General features: G+C 36.0%; 1 protein-coding gene across 7 annotated transcripts in view; it reads right to left on the reverse strand.

Annotated features, from left to right (window-relative positions):
* The window catches only part of LOC129718955 (afadin), a 112,112-nt gene that overhangs the window by 55,006 nt on the left and 37,735 nt on the right, over positions 1 to 19,371 (reverse strand). For all 7 annotated transcript variants that reach the window (XM_055670215.1, XM_055670214.1, XM_055670210.1 and 4 more), the window contains 6 exons: positions 13,472 to 13,746; positions 13,300 to 13,408; positions 13,024 to 13,217; positions 12,779 to 12,929; positions 8,189 to 8,472; positions 8,001 to 8,082 (listed from right to left, as the gene is read on the reverse strand). In XM_055670215.1, the coding sequence (XP_055526190.1) occupies positions 8,001 to 8,082; positions 8,189 to 8,472; positions 12,779 to 12,929; positions 13,024 to 13,217; positions 13,300 to 13,408; positions 13,472 to 13,579 (928 nt within the window). In that variant the 5' untranslated portion in view covers positions 13,580 to 13,746. The remainder of the gene's footprint in view (positions 1 to 8,000; positions 8,083 to 8,188; positions 8,473 to 12,778; positions 12,930 to 13,023; positions 13,218 to 13,299; positions 13,409 to 13,471; positions 13,747 to 19,371) is intronic.

Below are 19,371 nucleotides of genomic sequence, written 5' to 3' on the forward strand. Positions count from 1 at the left end.
TGCCTTTTCAAAAAATTTTAAGTTGTTAACCTCATTGCGGTTAAAATGAATTAAATAATTAACAAGGGAAATTCCAGTTCTCTGACTGTTTTCGCCTCGTGATTTTTGTTTCATTAGAATTACTTGGGTAGGGGCTATGCCAAGTAATTCTGTTAAAGTAAGTTTGATCTCATCAACGGTTTGATCGTTGGTTTGATTTCAGGTGATACGAAAAAAGTTAAAACAAATGTTAAATTCAAAAGTAGGTAGTCTTGAGAAAGACTGATGGGAAATCACTTTCGGGTAGTCTTGAAAAAAAAAGACACACTGACAAAACACAAACTTTGAAGCTATAGGCAGTCAAAGACCAGTCCACAAGCAACCGAAAAACGTCTGATCTGTAGGACAGTTCAAGACGCACTGGTATGTTGGTGTTGGTGACATTTCTTAAACGTATCACAAGACGTGAACATCGAAAGTACACCTCGTTCAACATTTGATTTGGACGTAATGTCGATTGTAATGACTTGGTATAATATTTTAATAAGGGGCCATCCACATACCACGTGGACAGATTTTTAACGATTTTGACCCCCCCTCCCCCTCCGTGGACCACTGTCCATATAAATTCTAAAAAAATTGTATGGACCGTGGACATTAGCCAACCCCCCCCCCCCAAAGCAGTCCACGTGGTATGTGGATGGCCCCTAACGAATTCAATTAATTTGAAGCAATATAAATTCTTGAAAATAGAGAACGAGAGAGGAAGAGAAAAAAGAGAGAAATTATGATCATTGCATGTCTGTTACCTACTTCGGTATATGTAGTGTGCTTGTTATAAATGTCGGCCATCACAAATCTACATACAGAATAACACTGCAATGGGTATACTTTTGACGTAGAACTACGTTTTTCTTTGGCCTACCACATAGGGATGTAAATAGAAAAACTATTAACGAAAAGGGGACGAAATATGTCCCTTTTTAAATGCTTATAAATCGGTTTGTTTCCAACCGATTTCCTTCATTTTTGCAGCAATTGTTTGAAAAATTATACACGCATCCACCCAAATGTAGAAAATTGTTCATTGATTATGCAAACTATTGTACTATTGATAATTGTCAAGTCTTGTCAAAACGAAAATTACGTCCTCTGATTGGTCGTTATATGATTGCTTCCCAAGCACGGTCGACAGAATGTTACAAACCGCAATAAAATACGGGTTAAAACCGTTGCGTGTGTGAGAGCACCATCGATGTTTATTCACTGGAAACAAATATCGAATGCGAATTGTGGAATAATTCGTCTAAAGAATATTAGAGAATTAGACAACTGAACAGAAAGGCGTGGCCTATTACGTAGCACCCTTCGGCTATAAAAGAGTGTTTCTGGGAAAACTAGTTACATTCATTAGTCGGAAGGTGAGCTGGATGGACCGTCCAAAACGTTGACAGCAGTAGCAGATACAGCACTCAGAAGTAACAGCGCGTTGCGCCTGTGGCTGCCTTCAAATTAATAAATCACTTGCGCTGTGGTTGGTCACCATGTCTCAGTAGCAGCGCGGTTCTTCTCAGCGTGCCTCACCAGACTGCCACTGTTGGGGCAGCATAAAGATCGTCATCACCAAATCCAATTTTGAACAGCAAAATGCCTTTTTGACGTAGAACTACGTTTTACTTTAGCATACCACACAGGGATGCAAACTGAAAAACTGGGACGAAATTTGTTCCTTTTCAAATGCTTATAGGTCGATTGGTTTTCAACTGATTTTCTTCATTCTTGCAGCAATCGATTGGAAAATTACACACGCATCTGCCCAAATGCAGAAGAATGTTGTTTGAATCTACGAACTATTGCACTATTGAAAATTGTCAAGCCTTGTTGAAATAAAAATAACGTCCTCTGATTGGTCGCTTGCTTGCTGTGTGTGTATGATATGGTATTATGTGTGTGTGTATGATATGGTATGATGTGTGTATGGTATAATGATATGGTATGATGTGTGTGTGTCTATGATATGGTATGATTTGTGTGTGTGTGTGCTGTGTATGGTTTTTAACTCGGCACGATCTGCTAACTGCTGAATCCGGTTCACGAAATTCACAACCCTTCATTAGTAGACATTATAACTCATTACCCAAGTAAAAATATTGGTTTTATCAAAGTTTTATAGCGCTCAATACAGCCAAAAAAGCGCTATAAAACTTTGATAAAAACAGTTGTGTTTCTAGGGTAATGAAAAACTCAATGCATTTGTTAATAGTGTACGTGGTTCTACGTCATTTATACGGTCGTGTCTTGGATACAACCTCCTCCTTTTTTGTCATTGGATCAGAGATACCAGATGGAATCCATGTGCACATTTCTAAAAAGTTTCAGATATTTACAGATTGTTTAAGAAATTGTGAATGACCAAATCACTATCTAATGAACAAATGTTACACTTGTGTCGTTTTTTACGCGGTTGGTTGTCCCGCGTTTAAAAGATTAAATTTAATTTAACCCTCTAGTGCCCAATGCCGTCATTTGGCGGGCTTCAGTCGAAAAGTTCCGAAAAGCTTCAATAAATACTTAAAAAATGTTTATAATGGTTTATAGTGATTTTATCGAAGTCCGTTTAGAAATTAATTTGGGCACTAGAGGGTTAATTATACTAAACTTATTTGATACCGCTTACAAATAATCCTTTTAATCGCGTAAAAATAATTCGCGTTACTGTAAATCAATCGCGTTTGAAAAAAAGGATAAAAACAACCCGCGTAAAAAAAGACCCCAGTTTAATTAAGATTGTTCAGATTTTTTGCGAGCTCGCCCGAAGAAACCCCTAAAAAATCTTATTTTATATAATTAGACCAAAATTTAACCATGTTTGATTTTGTAAATACATCAATTTTACATAAATGTCATTTACCAGAATAATGAAAAACATTGTTTTCACTATTTGTAAAAATGAAAGAGGGGGGTTATTATGTATCTCAACAACACATTTGCAAACACTTTTCCCACACTATTGTCGGCGATTCATCAACAAAATACATTTTCTGTTCTCGTCGCGTGGTACATGGTACTTCTTTTTAGGGGGTATATTTTCTAAAATCGGTAGATTTATTTCTAATGTCTTCCCTTTTCTAACCAATTCTCCAATTTTAACAGTTGTCATTCAGAATTGTATCCACAACCGTAAACCATCACAATTAAACTTCAATGTAAAAGAATATAATTTCCACGTGTGCATTACGCCCATTTCAGAAACTATAAAAGCATGCATCTGATCTGACAGAACAATAGAACCAACAAAAACGGGGTACATACAGTTTATATGGGAGCTGTTAAGATGCTCCCGGGTTGCGCTGTACATATGCTTGTCGCCGATGGCAAGTTCTGCTGAGAGGCAGAAACCGAGTGAGCGACAACTGTAATCATGGAAACGGTTTGTTTGTGCTCGCTCGGGTGCGAGCGCGGCGGCATGCTTGACTCACTGAATGCTGCTTCGGTGTCTGAGATAAGTGCATACATTTACAGACATGTTTATTAAAACTGCTGGTGGCTTCCACCGACATGAATCAAACACTAACTTTTTTGTATCCGCGTGTGTGTTGTACCCCACGAATTCTTGGGCTGATTGTATGCTGAGGCTAGACGGCGCAAAGCGCAGTGTTTTCATATGTTTTCTCATTGTTGATATTCATATTTATAACCTAGGAAAAGATGCGTGCCACACAGCTTGTTTGTCTATTTCGTGATATTTTTTATTTGTTAAAATGTTTTGAATCTTTGAACTTAAAATTTGTCCAATTAGGGTAGGGAACATATTCTAAGCAGCTTTAAGAACCGCCTGTGTGTTCAGACGAATTACTCGAAATGTGTTGGGTGAAATTCAAACAGTAGTATACCAATCTGTTCTTTATCGGTTTCTCTGTAAGAACTTGTTTTCAGATTGTAAAACTAAGTTAGCAAACTTTAACAATAATCAATTAAAGTTACCAATCGAGGGACACTATTCCAATCACCCCGAGCCTATTTTAAGCAGTTTCCATCTGTTTTGCAGGCGTTTTTTGCAGCACCCGAATTGGCTCCTGAATGGCTGCAATATAGGTCGATTTGTTTCAAATGATGCTTGTTCACAGATTTCTTTGTGATTAACGGTATTTCTTATATTCGTAAGACAGCTAGACAATCAAAGTTTCCGTTTCCATCATTGAAATTGTAGATATTGATAAAAAGGTAGGAGTTTGAGGCCTGTTTTCGCCTACGACTGATTAAAATAGGAACTTCCAGCTGGTCTCGAGGTACGATGCTGGCCTAACAAGCCAGTCGTCGTAGGTTCGGGTCTCGGCTCGGGAGAGACTGTTAGTGTCAGTAGGATCGTAGCGCTAGCCCCGCAATTGTCCTGTACACTTAACAGTTGGCTGCGAAGTCTGTGTATAATAAACAGAAGGTCGAGTTCCGATACGGAATGTAGCACCGAGGCTTTGCTTTTTTTTTTTTTTGATTAAAATAGGCGCTACTGCTTAAGCCATTCCTTACTCTACTTTGTTTCGATATGCTTTGTTTTTTCTTTGCTATCCATGACTTCTCTGGCTTTTGAATGATTAATTTTAGCTTCAAGCAAAATTTTGGCTATATATTCATAGACGCAACACAATTAATTTAGAACTTTTTTGGCTTAGGTGTGTGTCTCCTTTTTTTAACTTATAGAGCTTAGGATGCGTTGAACTATGCCATTTTTCTCTTTCGATTGGTATTTTTGGGGATGAAAATTGACATAAACGGCGAATATTTATAACACATAACACATGAGCAGGCTGGATGCGATCATACTCGCGTTCAAAAATAATTTACATTATTACAACTCGCATTCGAATATAAGTCACATGTCAAATGTGATGAAGATAACAACTGGATATCGATTTATGAAGAAAAAAAAAAAACAACTGGATACCGTATAGTGGCCACTTTAAACAAAGTTATCGCGATATATATTAATTGTTCACAGTATTGTTTTTCATTATTGAATATAGTAACTTTATTGATTCTAGAATAACAAAAAAGAAAGATAGATAGGTTTTGTTTTTAGTACAGTGATCAATCGTTTGAGTTCGGTTTACGGTGGCTGGTGATCTGGAGATTCGTATCGCGTAGCTTACTCTCTCAGGAAATAAAATCGGCGCCTGTGAATCAGCTCGTTGATTCGCGCTTAGCTTTTGTATTTGACGATTTATTATTTGGTTTAAAAATTATGCTTCGCCCGCGGGATTCGATAATATCTGATCGTATTGCTTACCACGGCGAATCCTGATCCTACCTACCCCATCATACTAACACAAATACCCTTCCTGTGACATCCGTAGAGATGCAGAGGTGAAATTGATCTCATAAACACGTTTGTCGAACTAACAATCCTCTTACTATTTTTCCCCAACGACTGTAAGGACGTGGCCAGCGCCGTTATCGATCTTTCTAAAGTCAGAGCTACTGAATTGTTGTACATTGAAGATGGTATAACATCCCAAAAACTATCTATGTGGTTCTCTGTGCGACTTCACTAGCTCAGGTCAATCACGGAGGTGCAACTACGATATGTACGGTCATCAATGCTCATGCTCATGCTCATATAACTTAGCCAAATATCAACCGATTTCCACAAAGCTACTTTCATTTAATTCAGAATTAAATATACTTTCAAAATTATAGTGTATTTGTGGTATGTTTCTTACAAAAATAGAATAGAAAATCTAAAAAATTAGATTTAAAATCAAATAACTTAACATGTTTTATCGATATTAGTACATTTCGAATTAAGTTGAAAAAGTCTGAAAAATTAGATTCAAACTCAAATAACTCAACAGGTTCTATTAATATTAGTACAAAGCTGTATATATTTTAAAAGCTCTATTTGTCCCCTTTCTAAAACTGCCTGAATATTGAAAACCGGTTTATAAATGACTGAGTTAAAAACAATTATATTCGCTGAGGTCCAAAAAACCGTATTTTAACCATAACTTCAAATTTTGGGGGTGTTCAGAAAATTTATAGTATGAGCGAATGTTGTACTCAACAAGACCTACAACCTACACAAGGTCACTTCAGATTCCTTAGCTAAACTCTGTGACGTTTTATCAAGAACTTTCTCCTTGAAGGGAAAGGAGAGAATAGAAATAGAAAATATTTGAAATGTCAGAAAAAGTTTACAGAATCAAAACCAACATATATAGAACCAAACTTTGAAAAAAAACGTGGCGTTATTCAGGCTCATCTAAAATATTATCAGCACGATTACCGTACTTGTCACTGCTCGAGCGAGTATCCTCTGAAAAATTCAGCTAAATGAATGACGAAAAGTGCTGCTTCTACAGACTTGGGACATAAAGCTTCAAAGCACCTAAGAGGGCCGAGTAATAATACGGCGCAGATTTTGTCTCCTCGACGAAGGATTCCTAAGTTCTATCGTGGTATGGATAAAAATTCCCCTCAGATTTTGAATTTCATCTTTAGTGCGGTGATTGACTTGGATACACGTGCAAATCTTTTATGGACATCTACTCAATAGTAGGAAAGCATCCAACAGAATTCACTTTGCATTCGACTAGGTATTAGTATACAGGACGATAACGGCGATGCGATATTATTGATAGTTTCTCCTGAGCCGGGATTCGAACATACGACGACTGGTTTGTTAAACTAGCGTTGTACCTCGAGACAAGCTAGGAAGTGATTCTGATATGTATTACTTTCAATTAGCAGTGAATGGCCTAAACACGTTTAATCATTATTTGCAAATAACTCGTTTCTTGAGCAGCACGCAGTAGTTCATGATTGTTCAATGTTGTATGATTAAAGCAACAATCTTAGTATATTTATCCATTTATTCATAAGTTGTAAGCCATAGAGTACTGCTGTTCCATGCATAGTTATTCTACACAGCAAACAGTTGTGTTGTATAAAAGCTTATTCAGCCGGAATGTGCCTAAAAGCGGCCTAAACAGCTACAAATCAACATAATTGTTTGCTGGGCACTTTCAATACAGTTTCTTATAAACATGGGACAACTATCGGATGAACGGCAAAGTATGGTTTACTTGTTTCAATTTCTACAAATCGAGTCTGTTGTGCCAACACTACATTCTATTTAAAAAAAATCTGTTAATTTATTGTTACATTGAGTTTGATCTTGATTGATCACCACCGGTTACCACTTCGTTACCGACCAGGATCGGCACATCGAATTTATCAATTATTGCTTGGGATTTAGCTATTCGAGCTATTGCATCTCCAATGATCCATGCATGCAGATCAATACGCCTGTCGGCCCAGAACGTAGATCAAAAGAAAAAAAAGGAAAAGAAAGTTAGTTCGAAACTTGTTGCTACTAGAAGCGCGGATATGCTCCTGCACAATCCACAAGCATCAAGGGTATGGGGGAGTTTTTGTGTTAGTTGTTTGTCCTCTGTTGGCAAAAACAGAAAAAAACAACTCAACTATTTCTGTTTGATCGTTTCTGGTTTGATCGTTGTGATTCTGATTTAACTAACGGCGACTCGCAAAGTTAATACTGGGAGCGTAATTAAGACGCTTGAATTCAAAGTACTAAATAGTATTGTTGATATGCACGGAATCAATGTTTCCTATTGTCAGCACTTGATTAAAACACTTCCACAATGAGATTAATACGGTTTGATAGTTTGATAACTGTCCAAGAACAATGCTAATCTACTATCACTTTATAAACTTCTATGATTTCAATATCGCAATTTAAATTTGAATATTGAACTTTAAATTCTAGTTCATGATAACGAAAGAACCAACGGACAAACCACAATACTTATCATTCTTACAATAAGTCACCTAAAGAACGAACGATACATGTTGAGTCTTGTCATGTAAATGCATTTTATTGTCGAACTTAGCAATTTTATTCAGTTTAACCATGTTACAATGATATAAAAGATTTGGAAAAAACAAGTTTAATGCTACTGAAAAGCAATCAGGGAAAAACTAGGAAAGGAAAAAACTCGACTTACCTCGCGATGTGGGATGGTTCATCAAAATCGACAAAGGGCACTCGTCATCGTCTAGAATGTATTCCGACCCATCGCTGTTTACCTGAAAGTGGGAAGAAGAAACGCTCACCACTGGTTGAAGGGTAAATTGATTTTAAATCTGATTTAATGCTGATGTACTGAAAAAAAACAGATCACACTCAACCTACCTGCACCAAACAATAATGCAGCGGATCTACCTTATCCATACCGTACTTTGCGAGCATTTCCCGGACTACGGCCTGAGCACAGTCTCGTATCGAGAGTAACAAGGTTTTATAAGGCACATCGCGACATAGACTTTCACCGTAAATCTTTAGCGTCCCACCGGTGTCGGGACCTCCATCACGTGATCGGAATTGCTGCAACTTCTTTTCAAGTTTTTGCTGCCTCCGACGGCGCATCACCGCTTCCGGATTCGAAATAGAACGGGTGAATGACGTTTCAGGCAGTTCTAAAAAAGTAACACTGTTTTATTTGGTTTACTCATACTCAAAATTTTATATGATTCTTGAAAGTATCAGATCATGGTTTACTACAAGAAATACTATTATTTCGCTATAATTGCTAATAGAAAAACCGACCAAAAAATCAAGTTTTGAATGCTTTTAAGATAAACTGTCATTCTACAACCCCAAAAAATGATTGATTGTTTTTTAATATCATAAGACGTTTTAAGCAATCCTCGTTTTGTTTTTTTTGACATGCTACAGTTGAAAAGATTTCTGGAGAAAAAAATATAATTTTCATGATGAAATTGTTAACATAAGGGGCCATCCACATACCACGCGGACAGATTTTTAACGACTATTAACCCCCCCCCCCCCCCCCCCCCGTGGACAAATACCCATATAAATTTGTAAGGACCGTGGACATTCCACAACGTGGTATGTGGATGGCCTCTAAGAGAAAATTGTTAACACAAAAGAATTTAAATAGCAACCATTTATTAACATTCCAGGGCTGTTCGGGTTTCGGTGGACTGGCGGATAGGAAGCAATCGCTCGGTGGAATCAATCAACTCAATTGGCCCTTAAAAGGACCTTTTGACTGCGATGCTCCTAGGTTCCAAGGATTCTTCGGGATCGAATTCACTTGCTGTTACTTAACTACAGTTTTATTATTCTCTTACACTTTTACTGATGAAAGTCGTACACAAAACAAACTTGCGCAGCAATCAGAGCGCTGCCTTTTTATAGCTGGGCGAAGCGCGTAAAACAAAAACAAAAACAACAAAAAACGCGATACATTGAAAGTAGGCGTGGCTTACTCAAACACATCGTTCCTGGATGGAACAAGGGCTAATAGGAAACTTGGAGTAAAATAATAGTGACTTCTGTTAGTTGAAATAGCGATCAAATAGTGACCAAAAAGGGAATAATATAAAGCTTTAAAATTCATCACTTAACCTTAAATGGATCATGTTTCATCTGAAATATGTGTTCAGAACATAGGATGCGGAATGACTAGTTCTCGGAAAAATAAATCGAAGTATAATCCCTACCGATATTTCACATTGAACTACCGTGCGGCACCCTAATTCTGCGCACTTCGTATTAAAATGTTAAGAAAATAACTATTAAAAATTTTCAAAAATTATGCTTGAAAGTGATTTCCTATAGGGTAATCGCTCCTACATTCATCTCAGAACCGATATTCAACTCATCACACCTTTTTGATCAATTTATCGTCCAATTTAACCATATTTTCAACGTAAAACTTTCAACCACTTGACAAAATCGGAATGCAAATAGATTTACTTTTAAAATTTGTAGAAATTTGACGGTAAATTGGACAAATGAGCGCTTGCTTATGTTTTTTTTTTTTTTTTGCCAATCGGCATCTACATTTTGATACGAAGTGCGAAGTGCGCATAATTAAGAGCCGCGCAGGTTTATGGCGGCGGACGGTAATTTAGTAACAGACGATGCTGGATATAGGGCGTCTCGATTCGCTCACGTATTTTAAATAAGACGAGTTGCTCATCGAAGCTTCTGTAATACAGCCCATAACGTCGAATTGTTCACCCTTGTTCAATCAGGTAAAAAAGTAAAAAACAGTTGATATAAGACAAGTAAGTTAAGCTAGTTAGGGGCCGTTCCTAAACCTCGTGGCCTTTTTTCGTGACTTAGAATTTTTTGTTCCCACCAAGTTAAGAATAAAGCTTTAGCATTTTAGAAACATAGAATGTACTGAAAGTTTAATATTAAAAATGTAAAATTTTAAGTGAATTTTTGGCTCTTGACAAATGAAAAAAAACACGTGGTTAAAGTCGTAGGGGGGGGGGGGGGAGTTGGCCAAAAGACCACGGGGGGGTACGGGGGGTATAAAAAGTAATCAAAACATGACCACGTGGTTTAGGAACTACATAATTTCACGCACAACACTGATAAAAGATGCGAACAGCTTTTAGAGTTTACATTGACAGTTGTAAGACAGTTTGTTCGTATCTATCCTAGACACTCCAATGAGAGATTCGAGAACAGTGGGTGGCATGGAACATTCATGATGGAAAAGTCAACGAAACGAATTGTCCAAATATGTTTTAATCTTTCCAATGTATGTTTTAATACAGAAACAGCTCATTTAGAGCTAAAATAGTGACTTTAACGATCATTTTGTTGTAAAAGAGTGAGTTTTTGGGGTGGATAGGGACTTTTCAGTGACTAAGCTCAAAATAGTGACAAAATCACTAAAAAGGGACTCGCTACTAGCACTGATATTTGGATGAGTTTATTGTTAAAATGTTGCGCTTAAGCTCAAAATAGTTGCCTTATAAGAAGTTTAGTTTTTTTAAACATTACTGTGAATGTTGGTGCCCCTAGTTTGGTCAGAAGTTTTCAACCACAAAGTAATTGCTCGTCGGGTCCGTCGGTTCTATGTCGGCTTACGACAAAACTCATTGAGTCTCTGAAAAAGTTAGTTTTGCTAGTTTAAAAGCTATAATCTTTCAATTTTCCCCAGTTTGAGCTCTACAGTAAAAACTGTATTTACCAGCGTAATGTAGTAACAGATATCTATTTTTTTTCCTTTTTTTCAAAAAATAACAAATTGACGAAAAAAAAATTAGATCATTCATTTATTCATGTTCAATTTCGATCTATTCATCAATAATCGGTAATAGAGTGGTTTTATTTTTGGATGAAAGACCCAATTACATACCACACATTGTGCGAGTTTACAATGCTATGATGATAATTTACCGGTTTTAATTTAAAGTATGACTGTAGCTAATTCACATAATAATTTGTCTTAAAATAAAACAAAACAAATATTGAACTGTTATGTTTTCACTTTTCACAATGAAACTTTTGTGAAAAGTAAAAACATAACAGTTCAATATTGATTTTGTTTTATTCTATTTTACTTCTAATTTAAGGCGACCATATCAGTATTTTGTGAAAATATTGTTATTGTGGTTATCTTTAGTGAGCAGGGTCATAAGTTAGAAAAAGAAAAATATAATGTTAGGCTTGGTTTGACACTGGTTCACGCAACCTCAATCACAAACTTTTCTATGTTAGCAGCACTGCATCCCAAAATACATGTTTGTCGGAGGCGACTTCAAGAATTGTATTTAAATAAGCACCAATGCCAGAGCTTTTAATGTGGTTTTCTATTTGTTCGATTGACAAGCCATTGCCGAATTGAATGCAGCGTTAACACTATTAACCTTGCAGCATTATATAGAAGTGTTTTTCAAATTTATCCATCTTGTGTCTTTAAGATATAGTCTAGGTTTGCGTTACTTAATAGTATGTTGTGAAACTTTTATCGTTATTTCGAAGTTGAATGATTCCATGTCTGAGTTCGACATTTTGCTTTTGCAATCACGAAGATAAAATTCTGAAATATAACGGAAGCATTTTCATGGCACATTAAACGGTAGCGTCGGCAGCCAAATACCTCCGCTTGTCCAAAATCAAAAAACTGCTCTGATTTCCCTCAATATTGATATGGTTTCGCATCATCTAACTTTTGCTTAACGGTTTCACATATGGGACCAGTCATAGCTGTTTCTGTTAACTATCACTTCATTTATATCGATTTTTTTCTTGTAGGGACTTCCATCGATATTTTCGAATAATTTTAACTTCCAAGGTACTTTTCCTATGTAACATAGCTGATCGTGAACATGGAGTGTTACGATACTATAATAATGCAAGGTTGGTACAATAACAGTGGCGGAATTAGACCGACGAAAAATAAGCGAGAATAAAAAAAAACAAAGTTTTTTTTTTTCGAAAACGTATAGATTTTTATACAATGTAGTAATATTATATGTTAGTCAAACGTTAAATCCTGCGTTCACAAATCAGCAGTAGAAGCAGTATCCTAAAATTTTGTTGGAGCCCATATGTTCACCGCAAAGGTAAATATAAGTAAATTGCATTAATTTTATTTTCAGTTCACCGATCTTGACTTTATGTACTGCACACACGATCGAAAGGATCCAATAATCATACTTCAGGAAAATAATTGAGCAATGAGAATCCAGAATTTCAATCAGCAGGTATTACACGAAGCAAATATTTGCTATTTTTGGTACTGATTTTATTTTGTGCAATTATAATTCGTACCAAAAATAGCAAATATTTGCTTCGTGTAATACTTGCTTAAGCGACGAATTTCCAATAAAAAAATTTAGTTAAAAAATATTATTGACAGTCTTTTAGTAAGTGATGTAAGTAGAAAAAATACAACGGAACTGTGGAATGGATACTCTCTTTCTATGATAGGAACAACTACAAGGCACTAACCTGTGTACAATTTTTCAGCAACATGGTTCTCTGAACGTGGACCTCCGCTAGCCTGCAGCTTGGAGAGTTTTTCTCTCTTTTTCTGTTCTTTTTTTTCCCGTTTCGACAGCTTCCGTTTGAAGCTGGGCTGGTCGGTGATGCTATCCAAAGTCTGATAGAGAATCAATTTAAAAAACAAAAAGGAAAAACAACAACAATCAAATAATCTGGCGAACGTTTCTAACAACGAATTCAAACAAACTTACGTTAGTTTTCTGAGCACAATTTTTCAACAAAAAGCGACCTTCCCGATCGTCATTGTGCCAGTTGAGCTGTACCAACAAAGGCTTTTCATCGGGATTCAATTTGCGCTCTTCGCCGTTTGCATGTACTACATATAGTGCATAGTTGGGTAGAGATAACATCCGCATATCCGGGCGGAACTTTTCTATCAATGTCTCTGCAGTTTTAAAAAATAGAATACACATCATTTGATGAGAAAGTGTGCGATTTCGTAGAAGCAATCAATATGTACAACTTACCAATAACATCGGATACGGTAGCATCAGAGGCCACGCGAATACATTTGGTTGCCACCTTTTGCCCTTCATCTTGAAAGTAAAACCGCATTACGCCATGGAATTCCAAGTTCTGCAGAAAATAAACAAAAAAAAACTTTTTTATCTGAATCGATAAGCTACCTACATTCTTTACCTCGTTTGGCTCTGATAGAGCAAATATATCCAGACGAACCGTATTCCATTGCTGGATAACGGAGCGAAGCGTTTCGCGGTCCAACATTCGTTTTTCATTCATTGACATTATCCTACAAGCAACGGGATCGATTTGATGGAGCGATAACACAGCATTCGATGAGACCTAGGCCCCAGGATATTTGGTGATTTCAAGCATTTGTACGAAAGCAGACGATTGTTTTTATGTTGAGTTAATTAATGCACGAGCACTCGGAACGTTGTTACCTTCGGTGTCTAGAAAATACAAAAAAAATCATGATTAATAATTTGTTTTGTTTGGTTTTGACCATTGAACTTTTTTTCCAAACTAGGATCATGTTGATCAAAACAGCTTGTTTGTTTTTAAACTCTTCCTGCATTTTTTCAAACGTTTTTCAATGAATGCACACAACAAGCAGGAATATAATATTTCGACTATACAACTATTCTAATCATGCTTCGAATTGCTTATTGACGTAACGATTTTTTTTTCACACAAAGTTTTTGGAGTCGGTGATGGCTACAGTTTTTGAATCTATTGTGTTAATTGCTGCTATAAAATTCGATATATTTCTTTAGTTTGTTACACTAAACAGATCCCTCCAGGCGGTCTCGCAAATTGAATTATTTTTTCTAATAGAATGATATTCGACTGAGAAATAGTTAATGCTGTGATTTTTATATACGTGAAATAATTTTCTCGAAGAAGCAAGGCAAGGCGCTTAATAATAATATTTCCAGGCCATATCAGCGAGTTAAGGGCGAGTTGGTGGGTAGTAGGAGTTTCCTATTTAAAAACAGTAAAACAATTCATTCCATATGTCTCCAGAGGCTTACTGCCATTGGTATAGTTTGGATTGTTTTAATTTTTTTTAAGATAATATTTCACGAGAATGTTAATAAACACTGTTTACAGTAAGAATTATTGTCTATATTTTATGAAAAGATATTTAAAAGTTTTGTTATTCGACATAACAAAACCCTCTACGACAATAAACAATGTTCTCTCGTATACAAATCGACTATGTGCAGTCCAAATACGAGTAGCATATGTTTGTATGCGATTAAACGAAACTGTTGTGCATACTGATAAACTTTTATTCGGTCGGTGAGAAAACCGAAAGACATCATGTCTGTCGAGTAATTTATCTTAAATACTTGTTACATCATATGAAGCGTCTAGCTCATGCAAATCATTTCTTCATCCATTTCCATTCCATTTGCCGACTATAATAGTCACGATGCTTCAGTAATTTTATTACTTATTTATTTTGGACCATTAGGTTGTGATATGTCACGATAGTAACGGTAGAAAAGTATATATTTTTCTTACTACCTGCCGTTGACATTTTCTGCACTTCGTAATAAAGATAATCTTTCTTTCAGTATCTGGTTGCAAGCAAAATTTTCGTGTTGAGCAACAACTGAGAAACCTTAAACCGAGTAACTCTGGTATGTAAATAAAATTGATGTTGTTAGGTTTTGTATTAATTCCCGTTTGAATGATATATTTTTTTATCTCGATATAGCGTAACGAAAAAAAAACAAGTTTCATTGTATAGTATAATAACTAATAATAGCATTAACACTAGTTCTTCGAATGTAAAAAAAATTCACTGCCTTACATATTTTATGTTAGACAAAAATGTAAGAAAACATTTACTCGTAATGTAAGAAATGTAAGGAAGCATTAACTTGTAAAATTTACGATTATCAAAAAGTATACCTAGCGTTCAATTTTTTTGCACGTCGAACAATCATAGTAACACCACTGCTTTTGCCATTACGATGGGAAAACGCCGCTGGTAATAAAACATAGCGTCAAAATAAAGGTGTTTTTTTATCTATTTTGATAGAATGAATGCGGAGTACAGTGAGAGGAGTTCTTTTCATGCGCTGCTTATCAATTCATGGAGAAAAAAACAGGAGGGTTGTGTGCAAAGCCACGACCGCAAGGATGAAGTAGAATACTTTCACAAGAAAACCCGGCTGCTTGCGTTTCAGTCATTTTTTAATTTGTTGTTCAATTCAATATCGGATAAGATACCAATCACATCTTGGCGTTATCACTGACAGTGCGAATAAAGTATTCCTTGTGATATAACAAACAGTGAAAAGCTGATTTAACACTCAAAACTAGATGGCTCATGTGTTGTCAAAATGAGTCAACTTTTCATTGAATGCATTTACCAGTGCCCGCTATCGCACAGAGGTTGCATTTCACTAAAGTGCCTCACTGCATCAGCAGCTATCGATGCTAAACCCGCTGCAACTGCTACGCTATCCGTAGCCATGCTAATGTTTTGGCCGCTATACGCTACTATTGGTATCCGCTGTCCCTACATCAGCTGGCCCAGCTGCTATCGATGCTGAGATCCGCTGCAACTAGTGCACTATCCATTGCCATGCCACAGCTGTGGCCGCTATCCGCCACTGCATTGCTACTGCTGCTGCTACAGGAAGACTGCTGTTGTCGCTGTCTAGAACTATTATGAGCGGCTTCGACTGAAACAGGCTCTTATATAGGGATGAAAAACCTATCGATAGTTATCGATAGTAATAGGAAAACATCGATAACTATCAATAGCCATTTCAGTCGATAATGCCCATCCTTACTCATATACAGCAAATAGCAAATTTAAAATGGCAAGGTCTGTGATTCTGTCGACCGTGTTTGGAAAGCAATCATATTAACGACTAATCAGATCATTCGAATTTCGCGCTTCAACAAGGATTGACCATTCTCAATAATATAGTTGCTTGTCATGATTTGGAATTGATAATTTTTGAATTTTGAATTTTTGAATTTTGAAAAACTAATTTTCATGCTGATAATGAAAGCTTTTCGGATGTTGTTCTCATGACTGAAAGAAAAGATAATTCAGTACGTTCTGAGACACGGAGATGAAGCCAAATATATATGTTCCAAATTTCTTGAAAGTGTAAATTGATTGAGGAGAAAATATTAACTCTTCAATTAGGTTTTTATTTCATTCTGAAAAGGACAATTTGTTGATTAATTCAATGTCTGATAAGATGCCGATCACATCTTTGCGTTATCACTGGCAATGCAAATAAAGTATTCCTTGGGGGAAAATAAACACTGAAACGCTTTCCAGAACGTTCTATTCATTGGATGCATTTGCTAGTGTGCCTGCTATCGCTCAGAGACAGCATTTCACTAAAATGCAACACTGCAACGGCTGGCCCTGCTTATATAGATGCTGAGACCAACGTCAACCGCTGCGCTATCCCCGTTGCCACAGTAGTGTACGCTTCCGTTGCCATTGGTATCCGCTGCCCTGCATCACCTGGTCCTGCTATCGATGCTGAGACGCGCTCCGCTATCCGTTGCCATACCACAACTGTGGTCGTTAACCGCTGCACTGCTACTACTGCTATATCCACTGCTGCTGCTAAGGGAGGACTGCTGTTGTTGCAGTCTAAAATTATAATGAGTGGCTTCGGGTGAAACAGGCTCTTATATAGGCCAAATAGCACATTTCAAATGGCAAGGTCTATGATTCTGTCGACCGTGCTTGGGAAGCAATCATATAACGACCAATCAGAGGCCGAAGTTTTTGTTTTGACAAGGCTTGACTATTTTCAATAGTACAATAGTTTGAAAAATAAAATTACAATTATCTGCATTTGGGAAGAATCTTAGAGGATTTTCCAATCTATTGCTGCAAGAACGAAGGAAATCCATCGAATACTAACCGATTTATTAGCATTTGAAATTGGACATATTTTTCACTTTTTTCGGTTTTAGATTTTCATTTCACATCCTTATGTAGCCGAATTTCGTGAGAGAAGTATTCTACTTCAAAATTGTACCCAGCAATATTTTTAAAAATAACCCATCAAAAGCGGTATGGATTCAATGGAACATACAATAATAATCGATATTTTTTGTTCTACTGCACACGTTTGCACCGAAGAATTGCGGAGTTTCGATTATTTACTAAGACGAGGTAATCGTCCTATGAATGCGAATCAAATTTATAATATATATCAACTATATAAAATATTATTCATTCGCATGCAACTCTGTTAAGTGAACCCTTATATGGTTAAAAATAACTACATAAAATGCATGAAATGCGGCTATGCGACTAAATCTGCAGTCCTCATACACTTTGAACATTGAAAAAACCCTTTTCTCACGTTTTTTTGGCCGACCTATTGGAATGCTGTATTTTTTCATTCATTTGACGTTTTATGATACATTGAATAGCGTCACGTATAATGTTTTATAAGATTTAAATCTTAAATCATATGAACAAATTTGATGTTGCATGTTAAATAACTTCAACATGCACTTTACACTTTCTTATTTAATTACTATGCTATTTTTTAATTTTTATTTTAGCCAGTAAATGCGAGGTTGATGATAGGAAAATGAACTAGTTGGAGAAATAGAATATTAGAAATCACGAAAAATATGGTGGGCGATCTAGAATTAACATATATTTCATAGCTTCTGGTTTATTGGGATGTGTGTGTGTGTGCGTGTGTGTGTATGCAGATTTTTATTTTCACTCATTTTTCCCAGAGATGGCTGGACCGGTTTTAATGAAATTATATGCAAATGAAAGTTCTAGTTGCCCCATAAGACCCTATTAAATTTCATTGTAATTGGATTTTTATTTTAGAGGTTATGTTTAAAAATGTAAAAGTCACGAAACATCAATATCTCAGAAACCACACAACCGATTTCAATAAATTGGTATCAAATGAACGGGCTATCTTAAAAACCCTTAACTTTTGAATTTTATATAGATTGAATATGTGGTTCAAAAGTTATGAAAAGAAACGTCTTCTGAAGACTGTTTAATTTCACTCATGTTTCTCAGAGATGGCTGGTCCAATTTCCACAAAATCAGTGTTATATGAAAGGTCTAGTTACCCCATAAGACCCTATTGATTTTTTTGCAATCGGACTATTACTTTGCCTGTTATGTTTAGAAATGTGAAATCTAGCTATGAAAAGAAACATATTCCGAAGAATACATAAACTCACTCACTTTTCTCAGAGATGGCTGAACCGATTTTCACGAAATTAGTGTCAAATGAAAGGTCTAGCTGACTCATGATACCCTATTGAATTTTACTGTAATCGAATTGTAACTTCGTCTGTAATGTACCGAATTGTGAAAATCACGAAACTTCATTATCTCAGAAAGTACACAACCGATTTGATCAAAAGAATTATCAGATGAACGGGCTAGTTAAGGGTTAACTGATGAATTATGATTGAACACGTGGTTTCAAAGATTGGCTGCCCTATACGTTCCCATTTCATTTGATTATAATCGAGCTAAGCAACCGTTATGTATTAAATTGTTAATAAAACAACGAAATTCTATTATCTCAAAGATTACACGACTTATTTGAACATAAATAGTGTCATACGAACGAGTCATCTCTCAAGCTTACAAATAATAAACATCATAACAATTTGATATAAGTTTGAATGAGAAAGGCTGGGTCTGACCGCTAGGTGGATTAATTTAGGTTTTTATATTTTAGATTTGTGAGCAGTTTCACAGAAAACGTCCCAGTTTTAGGATTTTATTTTGTGTATTTTTTTTATTTTTTGGAACACGACTTATTTTTGGGAAGCTATTAAAAAACGCTATTTTGGGAAGGTATTGATGATTACAAATATTTTTAGAGACAAAACGGTTTGATTGATTGGTATGACGTCTTCGGCTAAGTAGTAGACAACAATGTTGTTTTTCCGAAAAATATGTACATTCTAAACATATATTTTTGAAAAAAAGTTAAAAAATTAAAAAATTATTTATCGAAAAAGCTCGTTTTTGAAATTTTATTTCCATAAAAACTACAAAAGATCACCTAAACAATAAAACCGGT

This window comes from Wyeomyia smithii, chromosome 1 (assembly GCF_029784165.1).
Source record: "Wyeomyia smithii strain HCP4-BCI-WySm-NY-G18 chromosome 1, ASM2978416v1, whole genome shotgun sequence".
In the NCBI taxonomy this organism is placed as follows: domain Eukaryota; kingdom Metazoa; phylum Arthropoda; class Insecta; order Diptera; family Culicidae; genus Wyeomyia; species Wyeomyia smithii.